Source organism: Squalius cephalus (genome assembly GCF_949319135.1).
Source record: "Squalius cephalus genome assembly, chromosome: 4".
In the NCBI taxonomy this organism is placed as follows: Eukaryota; Metazoa; Chordata; class Actinopteri; order Cypriniformes; family Leuciscidae; genus Squalius; species Squalius cephalus.
In genome coordinates, this window is record NC_137125.1 from 41785679 (window position 1) to 41812584 (window position 26906).

General features: G+C 36.4%; 2 protein-coding genes across 2 annotated transcripts; both read right to left on the reverse strand.

Moving 5' to 3' along the window:
• Positions 1–1434: 1434 nt before the first annotated feature.
• On the reverse strand, positions 1435–26326 carry LOC307157704 (plexin-C1-like; the record flags this gene model as incomplete). The annotated part of the gene is made up of 15 exons (XM_079869630.1): positions 1435–1521; positions 1687–1848; positions 1934–2098; positions 2211–2319; positions 15602–15781; positions 15878–16011; positions 22681–22719; positions 22898–22991; positions 23095–23203; positions 24091–24250; positions 24344–24452; positions 24647–24747; positions 24847–24978; positions 25103–25228; positions 25418–26326. 15 exons carry the CDS (start codon positions 26324–26326, stop codon positions 1435–1437), a joined length of 2616 nt encoding a protein of 871 aa, XP_079725756.1.
• On the reverse strand, positions 3013–11740 carry LOC307157835 (uncharacterized protein). Its single transcript, XM_079869785.1, has 5 exons — positions 11539–11740; positions 9978–10999; positions 9830–9899; positions 8531–8705; positions 3013–3417 (listed from the first exon to the last, which is right to left on the reverse strand). The coding sequence occupies exons 1-5, from the start codon at positions 11723–11725 to the stop codon at positions 3258–3260; spliced, it is 1614 nt and encodes a 537-aa protein (XP_079725911.1). The 5' UTR covers positions 11726–11740; the 3' UTR covers positions 3013–3257.
• Positions 26327–26906: the final 580 nt, after the last annotated feature.

Consider the following 26906-nt stretch of genomic DNA (forward strand, 5'->3'; position numbering starts at 1 on the left):
AGGTTTATATCATGTTAGAGATATAGACAAATTATATTCTATTCTATTTTATTTTAGAGTAACTATGCTGTGCTCTGAAATGTGTGCTGGTGACTTGCAGTTCATGTGTGCTTGTTAATTTAAATCAGACCAGACTCTTTTTTAAAGGATTTTATGTCCGGCATGTTTATTAGTAAGTATGAGGTGTAAGGCAGTATAATGATAACATAAATTATCAGATTAATAACAAAAAAATGACAGAAAAATGTTGTACTGTAGGTGTTTGATGAAAAAGAATCAATGAAAGCATTCTCCTACAAAATAACTGTAAATAACAAACCAGTCCTCTGCAGGAACTTTGAATTGATTGTAAGTATATAGCGCCACCTGATGTTCAGTCTCAGGATTGCTCTCACAGGATATTTGAGTGCACGTTGTTGAATAGTTAAAGCAATGACAAAACATTTTTATTTATTTAAAGCAGGGGTGGGGAACGTTGATCCTGGAGGGCCATTGTCCTGCAGAGTTTAGCTCCAACCCTAATCAAACACACCTGAAGCTAATCAATGTCTTCAGGATTACTGAAGTTGCAGGCAGCCAAATGTTTTATTCAGGGTTGGAGCTAAACTCTGCAGGACAATGGCCCTCCAGGATCAACGTTCCCCACCCCTGATTTAAAGGAACCGTATGTAAGATTGTGGCCAAAACTGGTACTGCAATCACTTTCAAATTACTGTAGAGCGGTGTATCCCCTCCCCCTCCCCCCTGACTCGAGGTTGCCAGCTAAGCTGCAGGATCCAGCAGGAACGTAGGCTGCTACAAGAAGCTTCCAATGGCAAGTAACGAGTCCTACACAGTAAGTTTTTTTTTCTGTTAATTATGTTTATGCTTCATGAGAGATGTTTTGCGAAGTAATTAATGTATAATTTTTTATCCGACACGTTTGTAGCTGCAGCTGTGGTAACTAGAGCAGAGCTGGCAACCCGGATGCTGACTTCGTGATAGATAGGTGGAGGGTGGCGCATCAGGCCAAAACACAACATGACGACATCAACATCAGTTGAGGGCTGTAACTTCACTTTTAAATGACAATATCCTGGCCGGACTACTGTTGTCAGTGATATAAGTACTTGAAATTAACATGATTTCTTAATGTCTAGTGACATATCAGGGCCATTTTATGATTAATTGAAATACATTTCTTACATACGGTTCCTTTAAAGTTGAATTATTAACTGATATGTTAATTAATGAAATGTATGCATGTATGTGTGTATATATATATATATATATATATATATATATATATATATATATATATATACACACATACATGCATACATTTCATTAATTAACATATCAGTTAATTATTATATATATATAAACAGAAAATTCAAACTGCAAATAATGATTTTAAGCCTTTTTCAAATAAATTTCTCAGTTTTCATTGCTCTTTCATACTTGGCCAGGTGTGTTCTGTGGACTGAGGCAGAACAAATGCTTTGTATTCCCCATCCTGAGAACATAATTCCCAATCGTGATCTAAATGACAATGAAAAGCAATGTCTTTTAATCTCATAAAGTTGATTTAATAAGATTTAAATTAAACTTAACAAAGCACTGTTAACAGCAATTATCAAGTCAAATTATGAACTTCCATGTTTATAGATTTACCAAAGAATTGAAAATATCAAAAACTAGACGTACAGTTATTGAGTCCACATCTGTGATGGCTCCTAAATCTCCTTTAATCTTACAGATGATGGCATTGGACTCAAACACCTCCAAAACACACTGATACTGCTGATCTCCCTGTAGACCCATCACTTTCACCTCACTCATACTCAAGGTCAATGCATCTGCCTTTTTCTGAGAAATAGAGATCCACAAGATGAATTTGCGTTAACTCAAATTATAAAGTTCAGGTCTTGCTCAGTTTTTAACAATTTTTTACCTGAATGTTCACCAGTAGGTCGTTGGCCACCTGTAAGGTGGTGAATGTGAATTCTGGATCAGGTTCGTAGGACAAATACCCACAGTCAATAGTGGAGTTCACAACTTTCAATAATAAGCTTAACAGTCCACTGCCATAATAACGGGGGGAATGAAACCACACGTCCTGAGAAAAGAGAGACAATGAAAATATGACTCCAATATGACTTTAATTACAGATTTTATCCCCTTGATTCTTTGACATAATTCACCCTTTGACCTCTGTGTGTCAGTCTTACCCCTGAGCTTCTGCTGTATTGAGTTTGAAGCTCTTTATTAGAGTGACGGACAATAACTGATTCCACAGATTCCATATTGCTCCCCTGAACATGAATCTTCCTTCCACCACTGAATAAAGAGATATTAAAACCAATTTCAGTCAATAATGCATAATAAACAATGTTAAAGTAAAAGTACAGTATTAACATTTTAATTCCTCCCACTAACTTTCCTGAATGTGTATTTCACATAAACAAACACAAAGACACAAAATTCAAGATGTTTCAGCAACCAATGGAAGTAACCTGACAAAAACATGAAAACAAACAGTCTGGCTGTTAGGAAGCAGTTTGCTCTTACTAAACTAAAGACTAGTCTCTTGGTCACACATGAGTCAGTAAACTTTGTAACACAAAGTTGAGATGTTGTTGCCCAGAGAGAAAAACAATATGTGGTGTCGGAGGAAAAGAGGCACGAGAAATGAGAGAAGCGTACACTGTAAAAAATTTCCTGTAGAAACTACAGTAACTTACTGGCAGCAGTTTGCCAGTAACTTACTGTAAATTAAACTTACAGTAAAAATACTGTATTCATATTTACAGTACCATTTAACTTGCTGTAAATTTATTTACAGTATAATATATTTTTACTGTAAAACAATGATAAAAAATTCTCGTTATATATTTTAATACAATAAAAATATTACTTTACACTGTGAAATTTACTGTAATTTGTTGTCCACTTTTACTATTTATTGTAAAACTGTACAAATTATTGTATTTCAACAGGTTAAAAACTAGTAAATAACTATAAGAAACAAAAGACTGTTTAACTTCTTTTATTGATTTAATTGTTCAATTGTAATACTTGAAATAACATTTTAATATTCTTGCAGATTTTACATTCAGCTTTCCAAAAACTTGAAAACATTTAATTTATACATAAAAGTTTTATATTAAGAGCATTGTAAAACAATTCATGAACAGATTCAGTCATAAGTCATTTTCAGTCAAAAAAATTTACTAATTCAGAAAACTCCTGTGTAGAATGTATTTGCTCTTAGTAGCTTAATAGTTTTGCCAGCTGAAATCCAGAAACTCCTTAATGAAGGAGGATACATGAGGGTTCAGGCCAGAGTTCTTCCTTTGCACCATCTTCCCACTTATTTTGCTGACCTGGAACTTTGAGGAGCACTTGCTGTTGTCAGGGTTAATCCTCACAATGAACCTTTACATAACAGAAAAAAATTGTTAGATCTTTTGATGTGTAAAAATGTCTAACAACACAACCAAATACTCACAACACAACCAAATACAGAAATGCGCTGCAAATGGCACAGAACACAATGGAAATATTTCCAGGGGACCCCAATAACTGATGAACCCGGATGGGGCATGCTTAGTGCTCAATGTCTAGTTTTTTTTTTTTCTTGCAAAACATACAGAGATGACATGTTTATGACATACAACTTTGTATACAATATACAACATTTAAAAAGAACATGAGGGTAAGATATTAATCTATACATCAGTAACATTGTAAAAAAAAAAAAGTAATGTTATGTTTAAATAAGTTTCATAGGTAAGAAATGTAAGGTAATGTAGGGTCCAAAGATGAAACAGCAATTTTTAAAGTTGAGACAATCACACAAAGATAAATAAAGCATATTATGAAAACTTTTTTGTATAAAATGTATTTATTTGCAACAGTTAAGTTAACAGCAATAATAAGACATTTAAGTCCTAAGAACAGCTATTCAGCTGATAGACACCATGCTGTTTTGTCATAAGAACAGCCCAGGTGAAAATAATGAGGAAATTACTTTGGCTAAATCCGAAATCGCCCCCTAAACACTCATTCACTCATTTCTACATTAGTCCACTAATACAGTTCACTTGAAGCAGTGAATGAAAACGAGTGAGTGAATTCGGACAGCCGTTAATTGAACATTGGCTGTACACAGCCGGGTTCGTCAGTTATTGGGGTCCCCTGAAAACATTTCCATTGTGTTCTGTGCCATTTGCAGCGCATTTCTGTATTTGTTTGTGTTGTGAACTTTTGCAGTGCTATGTATTTGGTTGTGTTGTGAGTATTTGGAGCACACGTGTTGTAAAACTGATGAAGATGTTTTCTTAATTTGCGGTTGTATGGAAGTAAAATAATGGCAACTGTTAAATAAAAAATGTCAACTGTGAAATAAAAAAGCCTGTTGAATTGCACTGGTTGAAAAAAATATGCATTGCATTAACCATGCTTGCATTTTAATGCATTGTATTTTTAGGGCTTGCATTTTTATGGGCTGAAATTCAACATGGTTTTATATTTAAGCTGTGAATATTTAAATTCAAAACATTTCAAACACATTTTCATTAATTACAATTCAATAATCCATATTCCTCTTCATATTTCACTTCCAAAATATTCAAACTGTTTAAATAAACAACCTATAATATTCAACTGGCAATTTCCAGTCTATTTTATTTCGCTTTACAAATTCGCTTCCACAAATTCAGTGGTTCAAATTTGACAGTAGATTCAACATTGACATCCAGGAAATGCAGGAAAAGCAGTAGATTACCGAGCATACTCTCCATCTGCTGTCGACCTCACCAGCAGGAGGTGCAAGCATGTGTTGTTGACGAAGACCAGAGCAACAGTTAGAGCAAGCCATTCATTCTTAAAAACTGATTTATAGAAATGTAAATGTATTTGTGATTACTATGAGGGCTGTATTCATGTGTAATTCAGTGTCTTCACAGTCCCTGTGTAGCCACATCTTTCTCTACGTGAACAAGATTATAATGTTATTCTCCCGATGCTGATGTACAGAACAAATGTTACATTTGAAGTAGACATATTTTTCTCTTGGTTGTTTAGTTGCCTTAACTTTATATCACGGAGATGTGCTGCAGTACTATTCCATATTCCATAAATTGCAGTACCACTACTCAGCGTGAAACTTTGCGCGTTAAGTTCATATTCTGTGTCCATCTGCTTGCCTATTAGCCATTTAGTACAGCCTTCTGAATAATGTGTGAGTTTGGTCTTTTATATCACTGTATTAGTCCATTAAACTACGTTAAGCGTTTTATATGTCCAGAAATCCTAAATTATTAAAAGGAATAGTACTGCAGCTAGAGCTGGGCGATTTTTTCCCCCAAAAAAATCTGCGATTTTTTTATAAAAAACTCGATTTACAATTCGATTCGATTTTTTCTCCCCCCATTTAAAACAAAATATCTGTGAACTGTAAATATATTTTAAAAATATATATTTATTGTATTTAATTAAAGTGCATAAACATAAACAAAATTGCAAAGGCAAACCCTTTCTCTAACTAAAAATTAACTGTGCAGTGCGCAACAAAGATTGTTAAACATCCAAATTATTTATACTGTATTTGGATTGAGCTAATAAAACAACAAAAAATCCTGAGGTAACTCTTATGCCTGGTTCAGATTACACGATTTGTTTGTCTGTTACAATAGTCACTGTCAGATTACACGATTTTGACTCCTAAAAATCTTGTCATGTCGTGGACAAGAAACATGTCAGACTACACATTGTTTTACGATAGGGTGACCACCTGCTAATAAGCCCAAGGGGGGACAAGGGGTATGTTTCTGAGGGACAATGTGGGACACTGTCTGGCGCGGCGGTGCCCCACTGGCAGACTCACTGATAGTGGTTTACCCATTTCTAGCACATACCACCTTGCATAGTATTAATAATGCCCTATTCTCCTAAATGTGTAATTTTTTATGTATGCTCATGAGTAAGCCAACCAATGTGTATTTTTTTTCTAAATTAAGACTCATAATATTTTGAACATTCAACGAATTGACAGATGTACTTCCACTTAAGATTTACTATTTAATTATATTTATTTTTCATTACAATTTATTTACTTTAAATAAATGAATAAATTATAATATAAATTTATAGGATTAACAGGAGATGTAGTTGCTCAACACCACAGGAACAGTTAAAAAAAAGTATTTAAAAAAATTGAACGATTGACCTCGTATTCCCCTCCCTCCATGTCCGATTGAGAAGGACGTTTTGCAAAGGTCACAAAAAGCCCTCTCGGTATCCCCCTCAACACCTTTCAGCCACAAATATTCATTTCCCCATTCTTGTTTCTTGTACTCACACCTTCTCTTTTTAATTGATGATGGCGTTGCCTCTCAGACAGTCTCTTTCTCGAATTTTTCGAATTGGAAAGCGCGCATCTAAAAGTTCCTTCCTTCCAAGTATGTCTGGTATGCGCGTGCGTGCGCTGTCATGACAATAACGAAAAAGTTAACAACAACCTAGTTAGCAGTTCAACTGAGGGGTTTGTGTGGCAACAATAGCGTGCTGAAATGTCAAATAATGTTCGTTTGTCTGCTTGGGGATCGAGTATATAGAGCGACCAACTTTTTTTTGAGAAATGTTTTGAATTTAAATATTCACAGCTTAAATATAAAACCATGTTGAATTTCAGCCCATAAAAATGCAAGCCCTAAAAATACAATGCATTAAAATGCAAGCATGGTTAATGCAATGCATATTTTTTTCAAGTAGTGCAATTCAACAGGCTTTTTTATTTCAAAAACATTTGGCATTATTTTTCTTCCATACGGTTGTTTTTTCTATATGCATGTGTTTTCTTAAAGGGATAGTTCACCCAAAAATGTAAACTCTGTCAGTAATTACTCACCCTCATGTTGTTTCAACCCCGTAAGACTTTCGTTCAACTTCGGAACACAAATTAAGATATTTTTGATTAAATCTGAGAGCTGGCTCACTCCTCCATAGACTTCTATGTTATTCCGCCCAGAAAAGTTAGTAAAAAATCATTAAAATAGTCCAAGTGACTATAGTGGCTCAACCTTAAGTTTATCAAGCGACAAGAAAACTTTTTTGTGTGCAAAAAAAAATAAAAATGACGACTTTATTCAATTATTACTTTTCTTCAGTGTGGGCCTCTGAGTGAGTTCACGAGAGCAACTTCTCGCATGTGTTGTGGCGCTCACTTGAACTCATGTCAGAGGCCCACACAGAAGAAAATTAATAGTTGAATAAAGGTTTTTTTTGCGCAAAAAAAGTATTCTCGTCGCTTGATAAACTTAAGGTTGAGCCACTGTAGTCACTTGGACTATTTTAACAATGTCTTCACTATCTTTTCTTGGCTGGCAGAATGAAATTACATAGAACCCTATGACGGAGTGAGCCAAATTTCTCAGATTTCATCAAAAATATCTTAAATTGTTACGACGATGAATGAAAGTCTTACGGGGTTGGAACAACATGAGAGTGAGTAATTACTAACAGAATTTTCATTTTTGGGTGAACTGACCCTCTAAAGGAGAACTTGGTCAATTTTAACATTGAGCTCATTTTTTGTACATTTGGAGTGCTGTCAGTACAGAGAACAACGACAAAAATCTGTGTTGCCTACAACGTGTTATCTTTTTTATTTTTTATTTGCACCCTGTTGACTTCAATAGGGCATGTTATAAACCTGCTTTTAGCCTCTTAACATCCTTGATGTGTCATTACAAGTGCACAGCCAATGTGAGTGATTCCTTCGGAGTGAACGCGTGTGAATCTGACTGCAGTAGATGTGAAAGATATGAATAAAAATGATAATAATTCAGCCAGCGATCATACCTGTATTTACATCCTGTTTTCGGTCGAAGTCCACAGTAATCGGTTGTCGAGTTCACGCGCATGATCATAGGTACTAAACCAATGCGCGTGAACTCGACAATCGATTACTATGGACTTCGACCGAAAACAGGATGTAAATACAGGTATGAGTGCTGGCTGAATTATCATTTTCATTCATATCTTTCACATCTACTGCAGTCAGATTGACCCACGTTCACGCCGAAGGAATCACTCACATGACCTGTACACTTGCAATGACACATCAAGGATGTTAAGAGGCTAAAAGCAGGTTTAAAACGTGCCCCATTGAAGTCAACAGGGTGCAAATTTTAAAAAGAGGATAACACAGTGTAGGCAACACCGATTTTTGTCGTTGTTCTCGGTATTGACAGCACTCCAACGTACTTACCACCTTCACGTCTTTCCTAACCTGTATGTTCTTCTTACTTTAGTGGAACACAAAAGAAGAATGTTGGTGACCCAACATTTTCTGTCCCTGTTGACTTCCATTATATGGACACAAAAAAAACAATGGAAGTCAACAGAAACGAAAGCATTGGGTCACCAACATTCTTCAAAATATCTTATTTTGTGTTCCGCTGAATAAGTAAGTGATGACATAACTTGGGTGGATTATCCCTTTAATGTTTACCTAATATTATGGCATATTGCAAGATGTACTTACCTCTGAATGAACTCCAAAGTAGTGGCTGCTTCCACTTGGTACTCGATGTTAAGCACATAATAGCAGCCGAAGAGAACAGCAAACGCAGAGGAAAAATCTGGCAGGTCAGTCTTAGGAAAGAGGACTTTGCCTTCAATTGACAGCATCCATTTTTTGCTGAGTAGAACTGAATCCCCTAAAAAAAATTATAATAATAGTAATAGTAAAAAATAATAAATAAATAACTTTGCAAAAACATTTAACATTTGATTTTGGTGTCAGTGAAAATATGTAGATGGAGCTTTTCTTATTAGTTTAAAAGGATAGTTTACCCAAAAATGACAATCATCATTTAGTCACCCTTGTTATTCAAAACTTATTTGAGGAGATGTTAAAGGGTTCACCCAAAAATACAAATTCTGTCATTAATTACTCACCCTCATGTTGTTCAAAAACCGTAAGACTTTGTTCATCTTCGTAACACAAATTAGGTTATTTTTGATGAAATACGAGAGCTTTCTGACCCCTCCATAGACGGCAACGTCATTGCTACTTTCAAGGCCCAGAAAGGTAGAAAAGAAATCATTAAATTAGTCCATGTGACTCCAGACTTTATTCAACAATTTCTTCTTGTCTGTGTCAGTCTCCTACACTGTTTATGTTGTAAATACAACACTTTCGGGTTCTACGTCAGAATGCCGGCTCACCATTGGCTAGCTCCTGCATCAGCATCACACACATGTGTTGTCGTGCCCAAATGAACAGCGTCGGCCAATAGTGAGGCACCGTTCTGACGTAGAACCCGGAAGTGCTGTATTTACAACGTAAACAACGTAGGAGACTGACACAGACAAGAAGAAATTGTTGAATAAAGTCTGGAGTCACATGGACTATTTTAACAAAGTCTTTCATACCTTTCTGGGCCTTGAAAGTTGCAATGACGTTGCTGTCTATGGAGGGGTCAGAAAGCTCTCTGATTTCATCAAAACTATCCTAATTTGTGTTCCGAAGATGAAAATTTTTGGGTGAACTAGCCTAACTCTTTAAGCAAAATGTTAAACATGGAGATCTAAGAATAAAGCAACATGTTTGTTTTTAAAAAACATCCTAGAGCTGCACGATTTTGGATAAATTGAAATGCAGTCCATTTAAAATGTTTTATGAGACGATGTCTCAATGTCCATTTAAAAGACGAATCATTGACATTTATTTATGAGATTGTGTGGGTGTCTGAATCGCGATCACAATCTTTTAACGATTAATCGTGCAGCTCTAAACCATCTCTTAAACATTGCTAAATCATGTATTAAAGGATCTTACCAAGCATGATCAGCCTTGGAGTAGAAGGAAGTGAAAGCCTGGTCTCTGCATCTGTTGGAGTTGTTGTGACCTACACACACACAAACACAAAAGTTTTACTAACTGTCAGTTACATACATTTTTGAATATATAAATGGAAAATACTCACATCGGCTAAAAGGAACAGTGATTCCTCCTTTTCTTTGAAGTGGGCCATCATCAACAGGACCGCTGCAAGGCCTGGGTCGACATCTCTGCCCTCTCTGTCAATGTCTTTGAGGACTGCTCTAACTTCTTTTCCCCACCTGGACTGAAGATTTTTGAAGAAGCAGATAATCCTTTCCCCTTTGGTGCAAAGGGAGTCATTAAATCTGGTGTCCGGATCAATCCCAGTCAGTTCCTTAAAATGAGCGCATAAGAATCTCTTTGTAAAAAGAAAAGGCCACCTTGCCTGAAGATCTGAGATACTGGGTGGAGGGCTGGCATTAATGCTGTGACGTTGTGCAATGAATGTAATTTTCATTAATTCCTGGACTTTGCTGCGCTCGGCTGCACGGGGTCCTTCTTGGGAAAATAGACTAAGAATCTCCTGTCTCTTCATCTCTAAAGAATCAAAGGTTTCCCTTTCAGGAAGTTCAGTAGGGTTCCAGTTCACACAACCATAGCTATCCAGTTTAGCGGATTTAGATGTTGAAGGTTGGCTATCATCCACTTCGTCTCCTGTTCGTTTAGGTTTTCTAAGTCGAGCCATTGTATTGTTCCGGTTAAGATGTTCCACCCTTGTCTTCAACTGACACAACAAAGAGTAGTAACCACAACCAATTAACTCTCCTTCCTCTGTTTTGTCACTGAAACTGTTTGGATACTTATGGATGATTGACTGTGCAACTTCTGAACATTGGCGCTTGGTTGGATTTAAACACACCTCTCTGATTGAATCCACAATCACCCTAACCATGTGTCTCCTATCTGAGGCTTCAGGTCGCTTTCCTTGTGCAAGACATGTTCTTAAATTTGGTGTCATCTTACCCCAGGGTATTTGAAAATCTGACACCCATGCTGCACTTTGAACTGGGACTGGAGTGGATATTGGACTCGGATTTGTAACTTGACTGGATCCATGACACTGCACAGAGAACGTTGAAGAGTTTGGACGGTTGCTTGGCTGAGAAGCTAGAATATTTTCATTACCTAAATGAAATATTGAACATAAAAAAATGAACATAAAATTTGAACATATGTAGTGTAGAAACGTGAAATTATGAGAATTCACTAACAGTAAATTAATTTTTTGACAAATGTACATATTTCTACTTCATAGATCATGCTTAAAACCCACATAAGCCGTTTTTACTACTGTATATTACAAACCTAAACGGAATATTGAACATAAAAATCAAATTTAACAGATGTAGTGTAGAAACGTGAAATTAGGAGTATTCACTAACAGTAAATTAATTATTTGATAAATGTACATATTTCTACTTCATAGATCATGCTTAAAACCCACATAAGCCGTTTTTACTACTGTATATTACAAAACTAAACGGAATATTGAACATAAAAATCTAATTTAACAGATGTAGTGTAGAAACGTGACAAAGTATTTAATAACAGTAAATTAATAATTTAACAAATATACATATTTCTACTTCACTGATAATGAATATGGCTTAAAACCCACATAAACAGTTTTTTTACGATATACATATTATATACAAATGACTAACCTCTGATTTTGAAATAATGAATCAGTTTCCTGCAGTCTATTGGTGAAAGGAAGTCTTTGAGGTCATCTGAAGTTAAATATTGGAGGTCATCGTCTGTTTTCACACCAATTCTAGTCAATTCTGATATCAGGTGGTTAAGTTGATCATCATCCAGCATTGGGAGAACAACTCTAATGACGGCTTCCATCTTTTAGCTTCTCACCTAAGACAAACAGAGTGGTGAAGTGCAACAAAATTAGCATCAAATCGTTTGTATATTGGCAGAGGGTAATAGTCAGCTAGATTCTCTGCGTTTACACATAAATAATGGGGACTGGACTCTTGTTGCAGAAAGTGTAAACCCAGATCAACAACTGGCACTGATTTACACTTTTCAACAACAAAGAATAATTTTGAGAAGTGTATCAGAATCATTTCAATTTTTCCGAATGTGTATACATCATCAGTTTGATCTACCACAACAACCATTGATGTCTGGTACTTGGTTCCTTTGTATGTAGCAGTTAATGTTACAAAGGTGGAGTCATGAATGCCTTGCATCCTTACAGCTTCCTGAATGTGGGTGTTGTATAAGTGACTGCGAAACTCATCTGCTTCACCTACTTGCAAATTTGGAGGAAAGATGGAGCCAGCACTCAAATAGGCTTGCAATAGCTGATGTCTTTCAGCTAGTGTACTCCCAAGGTTTATGAAATTTCGTAATTTTCTTGCACATTGTTTAAAATATGTGTGCTTGCTTTCAAACCGTAAAGTCCATAGTCTAATCAGTGGTCCAAATTTAAGTGTGAGTTCAGGGTAGTGAAGTAAAAAATGATGTTTTGGTTTCAGTGGTGCATCTGGAAACAAGGTAGCTCTTAAGTGCAAATATTCTTCAATCAGACATTTCATGTAGGCTACTTGATCATGATGAATTTTTGGTGCACATATCATTTCAACAAGCTCCCTTAACTTCAAGCACAACTGCCAAATTTCATCATCAAGTGGATTTTTTATTCGATCCCCAATTAGTAATGGGAGCAATCGAAGCAGACACCAGTTCTGAGCTGCATGTCCTGTCAACTTTCCACCATCAGGTTTTATTTCACATGGCTTATTATTCATGTCACTTCCACAGAACTTAAAGCTAGATATGTTTCTGTTCAGCTGAACATAGCTGAAGTGTTTCCCTACAGTGACAAGCTGTTTTATGTACAAAGCCAGATCTGTTGAAACAACTCCCTCAAAAAGATCATGTGCCAAACACGGAGGAAGCCCAGGATCACACACATGAAAGTGTTTTAGGCAGTTGAACACAGAGTCGAACTTGACACCATCACACATTTCTTGCCCTTCAGACATTGCCACACTGTTTTGGTAACTCTGTTTTGTTCTTGTTGGACCTAAGTCTGTGCCTTTGCTTTCAAACATGTCTCTGTTTATGAGACAGTAACGGCAGAAATGTCTACTCTTACTGAAATTCTCAGTAAACCCTCCGATGCTATGTGACCCCAAATTGTCCCCAACAATGGCAATCACTGCTCCCCTCACTGTCTCTCCATTCTCCAGTACAATTCCAAATTCCTCCATGTCCTTGAGATCACTCAAAAGAGGTGTGAAAACTTGTTGCTGCCCAAAAAACTTAAAATCTTCCTCTCTGCAAAGCATGACCAATTGCATAGGATCAATAGATGATCTATTATGGGGACAGATTTCTGAAAGTGTCAAGTACACAGCAACTAGTTTGTGTTTTTTTCTTCCAGAGCCAAGAGGATTAACTACCTCGAATGCATCTTGATATAAAATTAGAGACACTACTGATGAAGACTCTTTAAAAAGAGTGTTTTCTTTAAAATTTCTCCCATCCCTTATATCCTCAAGTACATGGGGATTTTGTGATGTTTGTTCCTTAGCCTTATCATACTGCTCTTTAACAGATCCATTGTTCAGAAATGCCTTCAAAGTGTCTTTCACTGGTATGTACTGACAAAAGCGCTCTTTTCCTGATGCATCACAGCCTAGGTACACCTGCACAGGCTCCACATAATTGAAATGTTTTTTGAAAAAGGACTTCCGAGTCTGATCTGACTTAAAATATCCCTCATTATACATCTTAAGTAAGTTTTCTTTAGTTAACCCACTTATCATTTCATTTATTTGACAGTCTGGAATTTTTAGCTTTGTCAATTCTTCATTAACTTTGGACAAGGTATGCGTCATGCTATTTGTATGCACCTCCATGAACTCATCAATTAAAATCTGAATTGTTGTAGCTGGCAGAATCATTTCTGACTGCATCCTCAAATAGAATAAAGCCAAATTTGTCAGAAATTTGTCTTTGTCAAGCTGAATGGCTGAACTACTGTCTTGAAATTCCACATCATCAAAGCCTTCAATATTCACATCTGGCACAGCAACAGAAATCTCAGTCATAGGCCTATATGCACTTGCACAGACAGATTTCTCTACATGGGTTTTATGTTTTCTACTGAGGTGTGCTGAAAATGTCGACTTCACTCGAAAATATTTTTTACAGCCAGTAATTGGACATTCAATTTTTTTGCCATCACGAATATGCCATTTTAGATGTTCACAAAGACTGGCGAATTTGGTCGACACGAATGTACAGCCTTCAACACTGCATATAAAATTCAGATCGTGGTGTTCTGATCTGTCTGGGTTTTTTGCGGCCTTTCTGTGTTTGCGGTACATGTGAGACTGAAGGGCGGAGAGTCTCTGGAAAGTGCATGGGCATTCAGGAACTGCACACGAAAACCTGAAGTTCGCCTTGTTTTTATGCCCTTTGGCATGATTAATAAAGGCGTATAATGTCTCCACAGAGACGCCACAGTGTTTGCACAAGAACATTGCGGGTTTTACTCTAGCACTATATGACGTGCATAATGCATTTGTATGGGGTAATCGGCACGCGATAATAGCGGGAAAAAAACCGACTGACTTTAAACTAAATCCACAAAAGCTTTGTTGTTCGGCCAACAGTTCACATGAACACTCACCAGCTCCTGACGTGGTCAAACCCAAGGCAGAGACCCGTTAATGTCCATATTTTGACGGTGAAACGTTCAGAAAAGGGAAAGAAAGGAAAGAAATATGAATGTTTGCACAGTGTCAACACAACTCTTTCTAGCTCTCTTCACAGCATAATGTGAGGTGACTGCGCGCCGTTAAGTGGCAGTGTTTTTTTTTTTTTTTTTTTAGTTAAACCAAAAATATAATATATGTAAAGTAAAATGAGGAATATTTGTACACACCTTTGAATCTGGCTGGTTCTTCTCGTATCTGTGCGTCTTCGTTTTCTTCTTTCTCCAAGCGGGAAATAAAAGCTTTTCTGTGATTGGTCAGGTTTCGCGCTCATTTTTTTTTACTGTATTTAGATTTACAGTAAATTAAAAATACTGTATTTTAGTGGCGCCAAGGGGATATTTTTCAAAATGTAACTTTAAAATACAGTAACATGCTGTATAATTGTCCTACAGTAAAATACAGTTCATTTTACAGTTAAATACTGTGTAATTTACAGACATTTCTAACAGTGTATTTTCCCCGGGTTTAATAAAATGACTTAAATGTCACACTCATCTGCATACGACTGAGTGAGAAAAAGCATACAAATAAACATTCAACTCTGGTCACAAATAGAAAGGGAAATAAAGGAAAGTTTACAAAAGTTGGGAGAGTGGTTATCTCTTCTCCTGCTCACCTTTTACATCTTTTACAGACACACTCTCTATGCACATGTGCAGTTCTCATTCTACCTCAAATTACCGTAAGTGCACAAAGTGACTGTTACGAACTGCAGCTCTCAGAACAAAGACAAAACATTGGAAATGACCTGACCTTTCTTGCATATGAGTGGGTTTTTTATTTTATTTATTTTTTCATCAACAGTAACTCTGCAGATCATTACACTGAAAATATTATTTTCCCACATTAACAGCATTCTTGCAAATTCTGTGTTTAAAATGGGCTGTATGACATTAGATTAAGTAATTATAATGTGCCGATGTCATCTCAAGGCACTGATGGGATATGGAAGCTGTTCTACCAGTGGTCTGAAAGCTCTTACCTCCTCCAGGAGACTGTGGGCTGTATTCCTGTGCAGCTGGGCTGGGACCTGTAAGTGATGAGACTGTTACCATGACAACAGTCGTCAGGAGTAACAACACACACTTTCACTGTTCCTTTAGTTCCACTGGGAGGAATGTGGAACCTTAGAGTGTTGTTGGAGCGATCAAACACTGGAGATCTGAGGGGAAACATTCATGCACAGATATACAGTATCATTTATATCAATCTACACAGATTCATAAATACAACTAAACACAAACACACAGAGTCTCACTCTTTAGGAATACAGTCCAGATCCCCTTGAATAAGGATTTTAGTAACAGATTCCAGGTTCTTTCCTCTTAATAAAACATTGTTTCTGCCATGGAAAGAAACCTTGTTGGGCTCCAGAGAGAGAATCTCTGGCTCCTGCAGGAGACAAAAGTTGCACTCAGTAAGGGAGTGCAGGAAAAATAAAAAATAAATAGAAAAAAATAAAATCCATATCATTTAATATGACCACAACATTTTTAAGGAACAGAAGTTAAAAATATTTTTTAGAATATTTCAGAAACCTGGCTAAAACCAAACGATTACATTACTTTAAATGTGTCCACCCCGCAAGATTACTGTTATAAACATGAACCTCGTCTGAAACGCAAAGGGGGAGGTGTCGCTGTAATTTCTAGTAATATTTTCAAAATCACTAAGAAATCTAGTTTTAAATATACTTCTTTTGAAGTGTTGGTGCTTAATGTAAAAATATATAGTGTAAATGACAAATCACGTTTGAGATTTGTGCTGGCTACTGTATACAGGCCACCAGGGCACCATAAAGATTTTATCAAAGAATTTGCTGACTTTCTGCAGATAAAGTACTAATTGTTGGTGATCTTAATATACATGTAGATAACGAAAAAGATGCATTGGGATTGGCATTTAAAGACATTCTTAACTCTATTGGAGTTAGACAACACGTGTCAGGACCCACTCATTGTCGTAATCATACTCTAGATCTAATATTATCACACGGAATAATTGTTGATGCCGTTGAAATTCTGCAGCAGAGCGATGACATCTCAGATCATTATCTAGTCTTGTGTAAATTACATTTAGCCGCTGCAAAGTCGACTCCGTGTTACAAATTACACTCTTAGAAGGAATGTGTAGAAAAATGACACAAATTATGTGTAACACTCTAATTTACACATTTTGTGTCAATATTAACTAAAACTGTGTATAAAAAAATAATCTATTTTACACATATCCATGTGTAGTTTAAAGTTTACACAACTTGGGTATTTACTCAAAGCATTTAACACAATATGAGTAGACTGATGTGCTTACACACTTTAATGTGTTAATTTTTATAACGCGACCGTTATTTAAATTAGCTAGTCGAACTGAACCAACCAATAAGGTGACTTTTGAGTGAACATAATCCAGTTCCAGTCAGTTGCAGTTCAGTAACGTTAGTAGATAAAAGTCTGTTAACGACAGCAACTTTTTTGTTTTTACTATATTGTTGAAAATAAAACATGTACCTTATCACTTCGTTATCGACTACCCCTCGCGTCAAAACTGTTCGTGAAAACCACCTCTTTTACCAGGGAGGAGATGATTCGCGCCGAATCACGCCGGTGATGCTCAAGGTTCTTGAGGTAAGCTCGCTGTACTTGAATTATTTTTTTTTACTCATGTTCATTTACAAAAACAATATTTCCTGCTACTGTTATTTTAATACTGGCTTAAAAGCTAGGTTACGACGAGATTTTGCGGGCAAAAAACTCGACCATTGTCAATAGTGTAAGTTAACGTTAAAGTTAGCTGAAGCACGGCTAACTAAACCAAGCAGCTTTATGTTGATCAATGCTGCGAATTTGCGTGGAAACCCCGATTCAAAATCGGCATAATTTTTTTCCACTTTCACACGAAATTCCAGATAATGAAGAGACCTTTATTAATGGATTTTAACTTACACGCAAAATTTCGCCAAGCAATGGTAGCTAAACGTGACCGCACCTAGATTGTAACTTACAGTGCTAACGTTACTCGATTTACAATAACGTTACACAAAATGTTATCTGTAAGGGTGTTTTAAAAATCGTCTACTCTTTATTAATTTGATTAACGTTACGTATAAAATGTAATCGTAGTAGTGGATTTGAAAGTTTGCTGAAATGATTAGCAATATGTCATAAGTGCTCTTGAGTGATGTGCAGGCTAGGTAACTGTTAGCATACAATAACGTTACATGTGCTAACTTTATATAAAATAAGTGACCTTTGCATTATGTCTAATATTTATTACACAGCAAATGAACCAATCAGAAGATGGACCATTTTCCACCGACCACCGTGTTCAGTCTCACCAGATTTAATTTACTCAGGTAAGCATTGCAGTAAAACTCACTAAATCATTAATTCATATCAAATCAAGCATTCTAAACAACTTAAGTTTTTATTTTTGCATTCTTTTGATCTATTATTAGGCCAAGGAGTCCGACCTGACCAGGAAGGTGCCTAATAATAAGCATAGCCTATCAGCGCACAGGTAGGTTAACTACTGAGGGAAAGAAAAAGATCATCACATGGGGATTTCTTGCATCATGTATCTTACTGTGTATTTGTCTCAAACAGCTGTCCCTTCACTGCAAACAAGTTGAAATTGGCTAGCCTAAATCCCTGATTGCAGTTAAGCCTACGAATCTCAGCATTTTTGGAGAGAATTAAGGAAATGTAAGTATTAAAATTTAATCTGGCATAATTTAGTTTACAGTTCAACTGAAATGTTTGAATGTGCTGACAAAAGGGTGTTACTTACAAATATATATATATATATTCTGAATTATAGTATGATGGAGATTAAAAACAATTTGATGCTTGTGTAATTTTCTCCTCTCTCTCTCTCTCCCTATTATATTTTTATATAGTGTTGGAACTGCGATCTTCTCTGAAGAAGAACTGAGCACATTTGTCTTGGTGGACACGTTTGCATCCAGGAAACAGGGGACTGATGCATATGTCACACTTTTCTGGAAACACTTCAGGAGTTTCAAAGTCGCGATCTGATTGGTTGAATTCTACAGGATGTTCGGGAGATGTGAGTGTCGTGTTCTTTATCTGTTCGCCTGGAAACAAATGCCGTGACACCAAAACCCCTCGTGGAAGAAGAATGGTATTGTGCTTACAACTGTGACAATGAGCGCTTACCAGGATCAACTAAACACTGGATTTTCAAAAGTATTTGAAGTTCGCGGCTCCATTGTTTAACGTTCTTGAATGAATAATTTATTAGATGCAGCCAGTCTGTTATTGTAGGGACATCAACATCATATATTATCACGCCCCTAAACATGACGCAGAACAAAACAAACTGTGATTGGTTGCGTTACATGTCAGTCAAACGTCCTCTTGGGTGGTCCAGACATTGATAATAATAATGAGAACTGTTTCTTGAGCATCATCATCGTATAAGAGTGATTTCTGAAGGATCATGTGACACTGAAAACTTGGAGTAATGATGCTGAAAATTCAGCTTTGATCACATGAATAAAATATTTTTTAAATATATTCAAATAGAAAACAGCTGTTTTACATTGTAATAATATTTCAAAATATTTACTGTTTTTACTGTACTTTTGTATCAAATAAAATATTTGGTGAGCATAAGAGATTTCTTTCAAAAACATTAAAATGCTTAATATTTTCTAAACTTGGCCACCAATGTACATCAAGCCAAAAATGTTTTGGAAATAAGTGAAATTATTTTGAAGGTGGGGAAGTGTGTCATGTTACCTAATGAGATTGAGAAAATAACTGTTTTATCCTATGTTGGACATTTCCTTTTTGACTGATTTAAATTGTATTGTTCTATTCTGGATTGAATTTAATTGTTGATAATATGCCAGTCATTATAATAAATAAGATAATCAACCACAGACTTTATTTTGTCAAATGCTTATTTTGTTTAGGATTTAGGATTTTAGATACCTTTCTTAACACAGTGTGTGTAGCCAAGGATAGCACATAATGTGGTAATGTTACACATGTTTACACATCTTTTACACATCTTTATGTTAACCTTTCTGACACATTTAGTGTGTTAAACTCATTAACACAGTGAATGAGTTAAAATTAACACAACTCTAGTAGTCCTGGAGCTCACCCACAGATGTGTTAAAATTTAACACAGGTTGTGTCATTTTTGACACATTCTTTCTAAGAGTGTAGACCTATCACTTCTGCCACTAAATATTGCTTTATTAATAATCTTCCTAATCAGTTTCATCATCTCAGCATCCCAGATAGCTTAGAAGAACTCGATATTGTAACAGAAACTTTTAACTCTCTCTTTTTCAGCACTATAGACATAGTTGCTCCGTTGCGCTTAAAGAAGATTAAAGAAAATAGTCCAATGCCGTGGTACTGTACAACGAGCACACTCGGGCCCTTAAGAGAGCAGCCAGAAAAATGGAGCGCAACTGGAAGAAAACAAAACTAGAGGTATTTCGCATTTCATGGAAAGAGAGTTCGATTGCATACAGAGAGGCCTTAAAAGCTGCTAGATCTGCTTATTTTTCAAACCTATTAGAAGAAAATAAACAAAAGGTATTTAGGTATTTATTTGAAACAGTGGCTAAACTAACGAAAAAGAAAGCTTCAAGCCAAGAAATTTCCAAGCAACACAGCAGCAAATTATAACTATGCAACCGTCTACTACAGTATCGCATCAGGCAGTGCATTGTAGTCTCCCAAAGGAAAATTTTGATTCATTTATTGCTATAGGAGAGGAAGAATTCTCTGAACTCATTAAATCATCTAAACCGACAACATGTAGGCCTATGTTAGACCCTATACCGACTAAGCTACTGAAAGAGATGCTTCCAGAGGTCATATATCCTCTTCTTACTATCATTAATTCATCTTTGTCTCTAGGATACGTACCAAAAACCTTTAAGCTGGCTATGATTAAACCGCTTGTTAAAAAACGCAACTTGATCCTACAAAATTAGTCAATTACAGGCCGATCTCGAATCTATCCTTTCTGTCAAAGATACTAGAAAAGGCAGTATCTTCACAACTATGTTCCTTTTTAGAAAGAAATGATATCTGCGAGGATTTTCAGTCAGGATTTAGACCGTACCATAGTACTGAGATAGCTCTCATTAGAGTTACAAATGATTTGCTCTTATCATCCGATCATGGTTGTATCTCTATTGGTGTTACTCGATCTTAGTGCTGCATTTGACACTATTGACCACAACATTCTATTAAATAGACTTGAAAATTATGTTGGCATTAGTGGAATTGCACTAGCATGGTTTAAATCATACTTATCTGACCGTTATCAGTTTGTAACAGTAAATGAAGAGATGTCTTATCGATCACAAGTTCACTATGGTGTACCACAAGGCTCAGTACTAGGACCACTGCTGTTCACTCTGTACATGCTACCATTAGGAGATATCATTAGGAAGCATGGAATTAGCTTTCACTGTTATCCCGATGATACTCAGCTCTATATTTCTTCACAACCTAACGAAAACTACCAATTCACAAAATTAATGGAATGCATAGCTGATATAAAAAAATTGGATGACTAGTAATTTCCTACTACTAAATTCTGAAAAAACAGAGATTCTAATTATTGGACAAAAAACTTCCTCGCGTAATAACCTAGAATACTGTCTAACACTTGATGGCTGCTCTGTTAAGTCTTCGTCGTCGGTTAGGAACCGGGGTGTGCTCTTTGATATCAATCTTTCATTTGAAAGTCACGTGTCTAGTATCTGTAAAACCGCATTTTTCCATCTTAAAAATATATATAAACTACACCATATGCTCTCATTGACAAATGCGGAACAATTAGTTCATGCGTTCATGACCTCAAGGCTAGATTATTGTAATGCTCTACTGGGTGGTTGCCCTGCACGCTTAATAAACAAACTACAGTTGGTCCAAAACACAGCAGCTCGAGTTCTTACCAGAACCAGGAAGTATGACCATATTAGCCCTGTTCTGTCAACACTGCATTGGCTCCCTATTAAACATCGTATAAATTTAAAAATATTGCTGAATACTTACAAAGCACTAAATGGTTTAGCTCCGCAGTACTTGAGCGAGCTCTTAACGCATTATAGTCCTTCACGTCTATTGCGATCTCAAAATTCTGGCCAGTTGATAATACCTAGAATATCAAAATCGACTGCTGGCGGTAGATCGTTCTCCTATTTAGCACCAAAACTTTGGAACAGTCTTCCTACCATTGTCTGGGAAGCAGAAACACTCTGTCAGTTCAAAGCTAGACTAAAAACACATCTCTTTGACCTAGCATACACATAACACATTATAGACTTCTATACTTCAATGTTAGGCTGCATAGATCAGGTCAGCTGGAACCGGGAACACATCCCATAAATCCTGATGTACTCGTTACATCATAAGAAGAATGGCATCTACGCTAATTTTAGTGTTTTTGTTTATCCCGAGGTTTTCCCGCAGCCTGCCGGATCTAGGCTGAATCCAAATCTGATGAAGGACCTGCGCCTGGACCCGATGTCATAGCGGGGTGCTAAAGTGCCAACTAGTTTCTCCTTATGGAGGATCCCTTTACCACTCTACAGATAAAGCGTTGTCGGGAAAATTCGGTTCGCGTATCTATCCTGAAGTGATAAAATTAAAAAATATAAAGTATAAAAAATGTTAAGGCCAGACAAGTAGTTTTTTAAGGCTTGGTTTGTAGGGAATTACAAACCTGCGCACATATATTCAAACACGCATACCAATAGACTGACCTCGTAATACGCATGTGCACGCCATCAGCGTTCTCACAGGTTTCGCGTTTAAAGTCTGTGTAGAGTTTCCTGTTAAAACAGTGTCGTGTTAGCGGCCCCTAAGTTAATAACTAATGATCGTTGCGACAGAAGTGAATCAATCAAATTAACTTTAGCTGGAAAATAACTTTATTCAAGAACTGCTATAAAGCCAAAACAATCTCTATTACTTTAAATTATCCTTGTATCTCTGTAAAGCCGCTTTGGAACAATCTACATTGTTAAAAGCGCTATATAAATGAAGATGACTTGACTTGACTTACTCTGTAGATAATCTCAGGGCGTAGATCTTTACATGCATCCTTAAAAGTAGAAAAAGAGAGAGAACTGAGCGGTTCATTTACTTCCTGAGTTTTCTTCAGTTGACACAATGATATTTAAGCTATTACCAATGAATTAATATCATATTGAATCTTTATAAAGGTTACATATACAGTACGTGTTTCCCAATACGTATACGTATAATGAAGCATGTCTCACCTGTATGAGTAACTGCGGTCCAGTTCCATGTGTCCAATCACAACGCTGAGAGGAAGAGGACCACTGACACCCAGATGAGACACACTGCACACACCTGCATTCATGATTCATGATATGATTTATTAATATAACCTATAAAGCTCTGTGTTATCATTTCTGTACTATGCAATTCTTCACACTGAATTTCATTTTCTCACTGTGTATAAGAAGCATTTGTGTTTTCTGTGATACTGGAGCAGTTCCTCAGTGTCAGTGTCTCTGTGATCTTCTGATCCTTAATGGTAACAGTAGCAGAAACTTCTGAAACTGAATAGATTATCAAAAATGTTTATGGTTATCAGTAACACTTTACAATACGGGTGCACTAATAAGCATTAATTCATGATTAACTAATGCACAGATAATGATGTGTTAATGTATGACTCATGAAGAACTAAACCATTAATTAATGATTACTGCATCAGTAACTAATAAAGATTCTAAATGATTAATACATTAAGTAATATATGAATTGTTATTAATTAAATGTGTCATAATGTATTAATTCCTTATTAAATTATTTTATTAACTAAAAGTGTAAATTAATGCGTTAATTACCACAGTTGGTCAAAGCAATGTACTTCAACTTCCAGTTGTCTGCTTTAATTAATCATTAACTAATGATTTGCAAATGTATCATTATGTTATGACTTTACTATTAACTAATTGTTAAGTAATATGCCAGTTTGGTTTTGACATCCACACTAATCCATGGATTTCAATTTCCAACCATGTACAACCAAGATTTCACTGAGTCCGATGAACCTTGTTGTTCATGGCACAGGACTATTTGCCATGGTTTAATCATGGTTTACTATTTGTCAGGTTAAGCTTGAGGTCGTGGAACACTGAAAACATGCAGTCGAGCACTGCTATTCCTGGACAAAGACAATAGAACGTCCATTATAGTCAGTGATACTACACTGGATGCGGCGCGACACTACACGACAAAACCCCAACAGTAAACCGATGCCACACTCTATTTCTGACATACTCGGAGCTCTTCTGCTACTTCTGTTACGAAGGACTAATGGACTTGCGATGGTCTGTCATGTAAAGTGTTACCGTATTGTAGTGTTACCAAAAAATCCTATTCTGACTACAAAAATGTACTGTATAATACGCACATACAACTTCATTAATAGAAAACTAACCTCCAGTATAAAGTATGTGATCAGGAAAAGTACAGGAGCAGTTTGGGAAAACTGCAGTCAGATCAGACCCGTCACACAGATTCACACTTCCTGTGGTGAAGGAACATGAGAAGGCGGGATTTCCTGTGCTCTCCAGACTCAAGGCAAGATGTAGATTAACCTGTGTAGCAGAGGGCAATGTTTGATCTTATAAACTATTTATTAAATATATTCCCTAAATTATGATAAATACTTCCAGATTATGACCCTCTACCTTTCTAGAAGAGTTCTCTGTCATCTGAAAAGAAAGCAGCTGTGTCTTAAGAGAGTTTTTTGGGATGGACACCCATGAAGTATTTGAGCATTCATCTTGAGTAGAACATCTGGATAAAAACATCATCAATATATCACGTACAGATCTGTTTGCACACTGCTCACCATGTCCATATAGATGATAAGAACTTAAAAGACTGTTCTACAGTGAACCATTAGGCATATTATTGTTAGGTGATGATGCAGCCTATTCAGATTGCATGTGTGATGTGTGAAAAGTCACATGTGATAAAGGCAGGCTGACCTCTGTGTGTTCACACACCAGCCGCAAAGAGGATCCAGAGCAGTTCTGCAGTCTTTCAGAGATCTGTATTTATCACACTGAACCACAGACACTCTTCTGAGCTACATCAAAAACATGAGCAGAAAGAGACAAGTATGATGATTCAATGTACTGTAACACACAAGTAAAGTAATTGCAATTTCTAAATTTCTAAACCTCACCTCTTTCCTTAGAGTGATGTAGATATATAAATCTACTGGATCAAAGTGCATTCTGGGAAGCACTGCTCGTTCATCATCAGATTTGTACAGCACTATTGGACAGCCTGGTGTGAATTTCTCATCCAAAACCAGCTAGCAACAAATAGAAATACAAATCATAAATTGTGATTGTATTAGTTCAAATGCAGAGGTAAACAACAGATTAAATGGAGGGCAGGAATTTAGAAATGAAAACTTATTGAGAGGTGAAGGAGACCTTTATCAGTTGTCCATCACTGGTTCCTATGAACAACACAATCCAGGATCCACTTCTAACTGCTGCCACTGATGACATTGAGCTGTACTTGAACACCACAGAGAGCGGCTGAAGGTTACTACCACTCTGCAACACAAAGAACAAAAATATTATGACTCTGGTGAATAGTGAAATTAAGTTTTCTCATGCAACATATTATATATTCTATTACAATTATTATACATAGGGTAACTCAAATCGGTACAACTACTAGGCCTAAACATTTGTAAAAAAAAAACAAACAAAAAAAAAACACATAAATGCTGATTTTCCAACCTCAGAATCACATTTTTCACCAGTAGTGCAGAAACCCTTCACTTTGCCTTGAACTGTACTGATGTCGTATAGAGCCAGCGCGGTGTTCTCCGGATCCTGCTGATTCTGCGCACTGAACACTCCTGCCCAAATAACACCGTTCCCTGAGGGAATAACGGTGGAGGAGACGAGCACTGGACGAGCTTTATCATTGCAGCACTCTATCGTTGCAGCCTGTAGGGATTTAAAGATGTCTGACTTTTTTACTTTAGTGCTGTCCATCCACAGGACGAGCACTTTCCTCTCCGAGTCAGTCTTTGCGTTGAGAAATAAGTAGGACTCTGAGGGAGAAACTCTCTGGAATCCGTCAACAAACTCCACATCTCTAGCGGTGCTCTGGATGAAGGGGTGTATTCCTTCTCCTATGTCGTTGAAAATACCCTTATACTGAGACTGTAAAGTGTTCCACAATTTAACAACAGGATACTGGGAATCTTGAGTGCTTTTGTCATTTTTCCCAACCAAAAGGTACCTACTGGTACTTGGACCTGCTATGAACGCAACAGATTTCTCATTCTGGCTCGGTCCTACCGAGATACCACTTTCATAGTAAATACTCTTTGTAATGTTATTCAGATCAAGAACTTCACAATATCCATCTCTAAAGGTCCCACAGGTTATCAGGGTGTCGTTGTCGTCAAAAGGCACTAGAATGTTGACTCTATTTTGATGAGTGGCATTAGTGATGTCCTTCCTCTTCTCCTCAGAAAGATCGAGTCTCATCTGATGTAGTCGATGGTCAGTAAGAACGAACAACTTACTTTTAGAAACTACAAAGTCCTTGATGTCTCCATCAAAGTTCTTCACATAATCGCAAATGCAATGTTTCAAAAGTGGGACCACAAGTATTGCAAGTAAGTATCCTCTCATCTTGCATATCTGAGAGATCAGTTGAAGTTTCGAGATCTTGTCACAGAGATCAACTGCGCTCAGATGCGTCCACGGCTGAAGTCGATAGAAGTGAAAGCAGCTGCTCTATGACTTCCTGACTTGTTTTGTATGTTATACCATTTCATGATGAGACACTTTTCATAATCCTACATAAAATAAGAGTAAAAGTATGTAGGCGACTCTCTCTTGAAATCATTTTATTGACAGCAGACTTTATATTTATTATCTTTATCTTTAAGTTCTACAATCCTTTGGTTACTGCTGCACCTTTGTGGTGTAAAAAACAGCTTCATATTTAGAATAAAATATGATGAAGCAGGGAAAAAAAAATATTTCTTGATTATGTTTTATCATTTGCTTATGTTTTATCATTCAATCATTTAGATCCTAAAAATCATTTATTTTAAGAAATCATTAATATCATGTTGTTGTGTTTCTCATTAGTATTATCATTTGATGTGTTTACCATTAGTATAATTTGAAATGTATGTTAAATGCTTTTCTTTTATTCATATGCATGCCTCAAATGTAGCTGATTGACTTTGGGTGAACCTTTTTA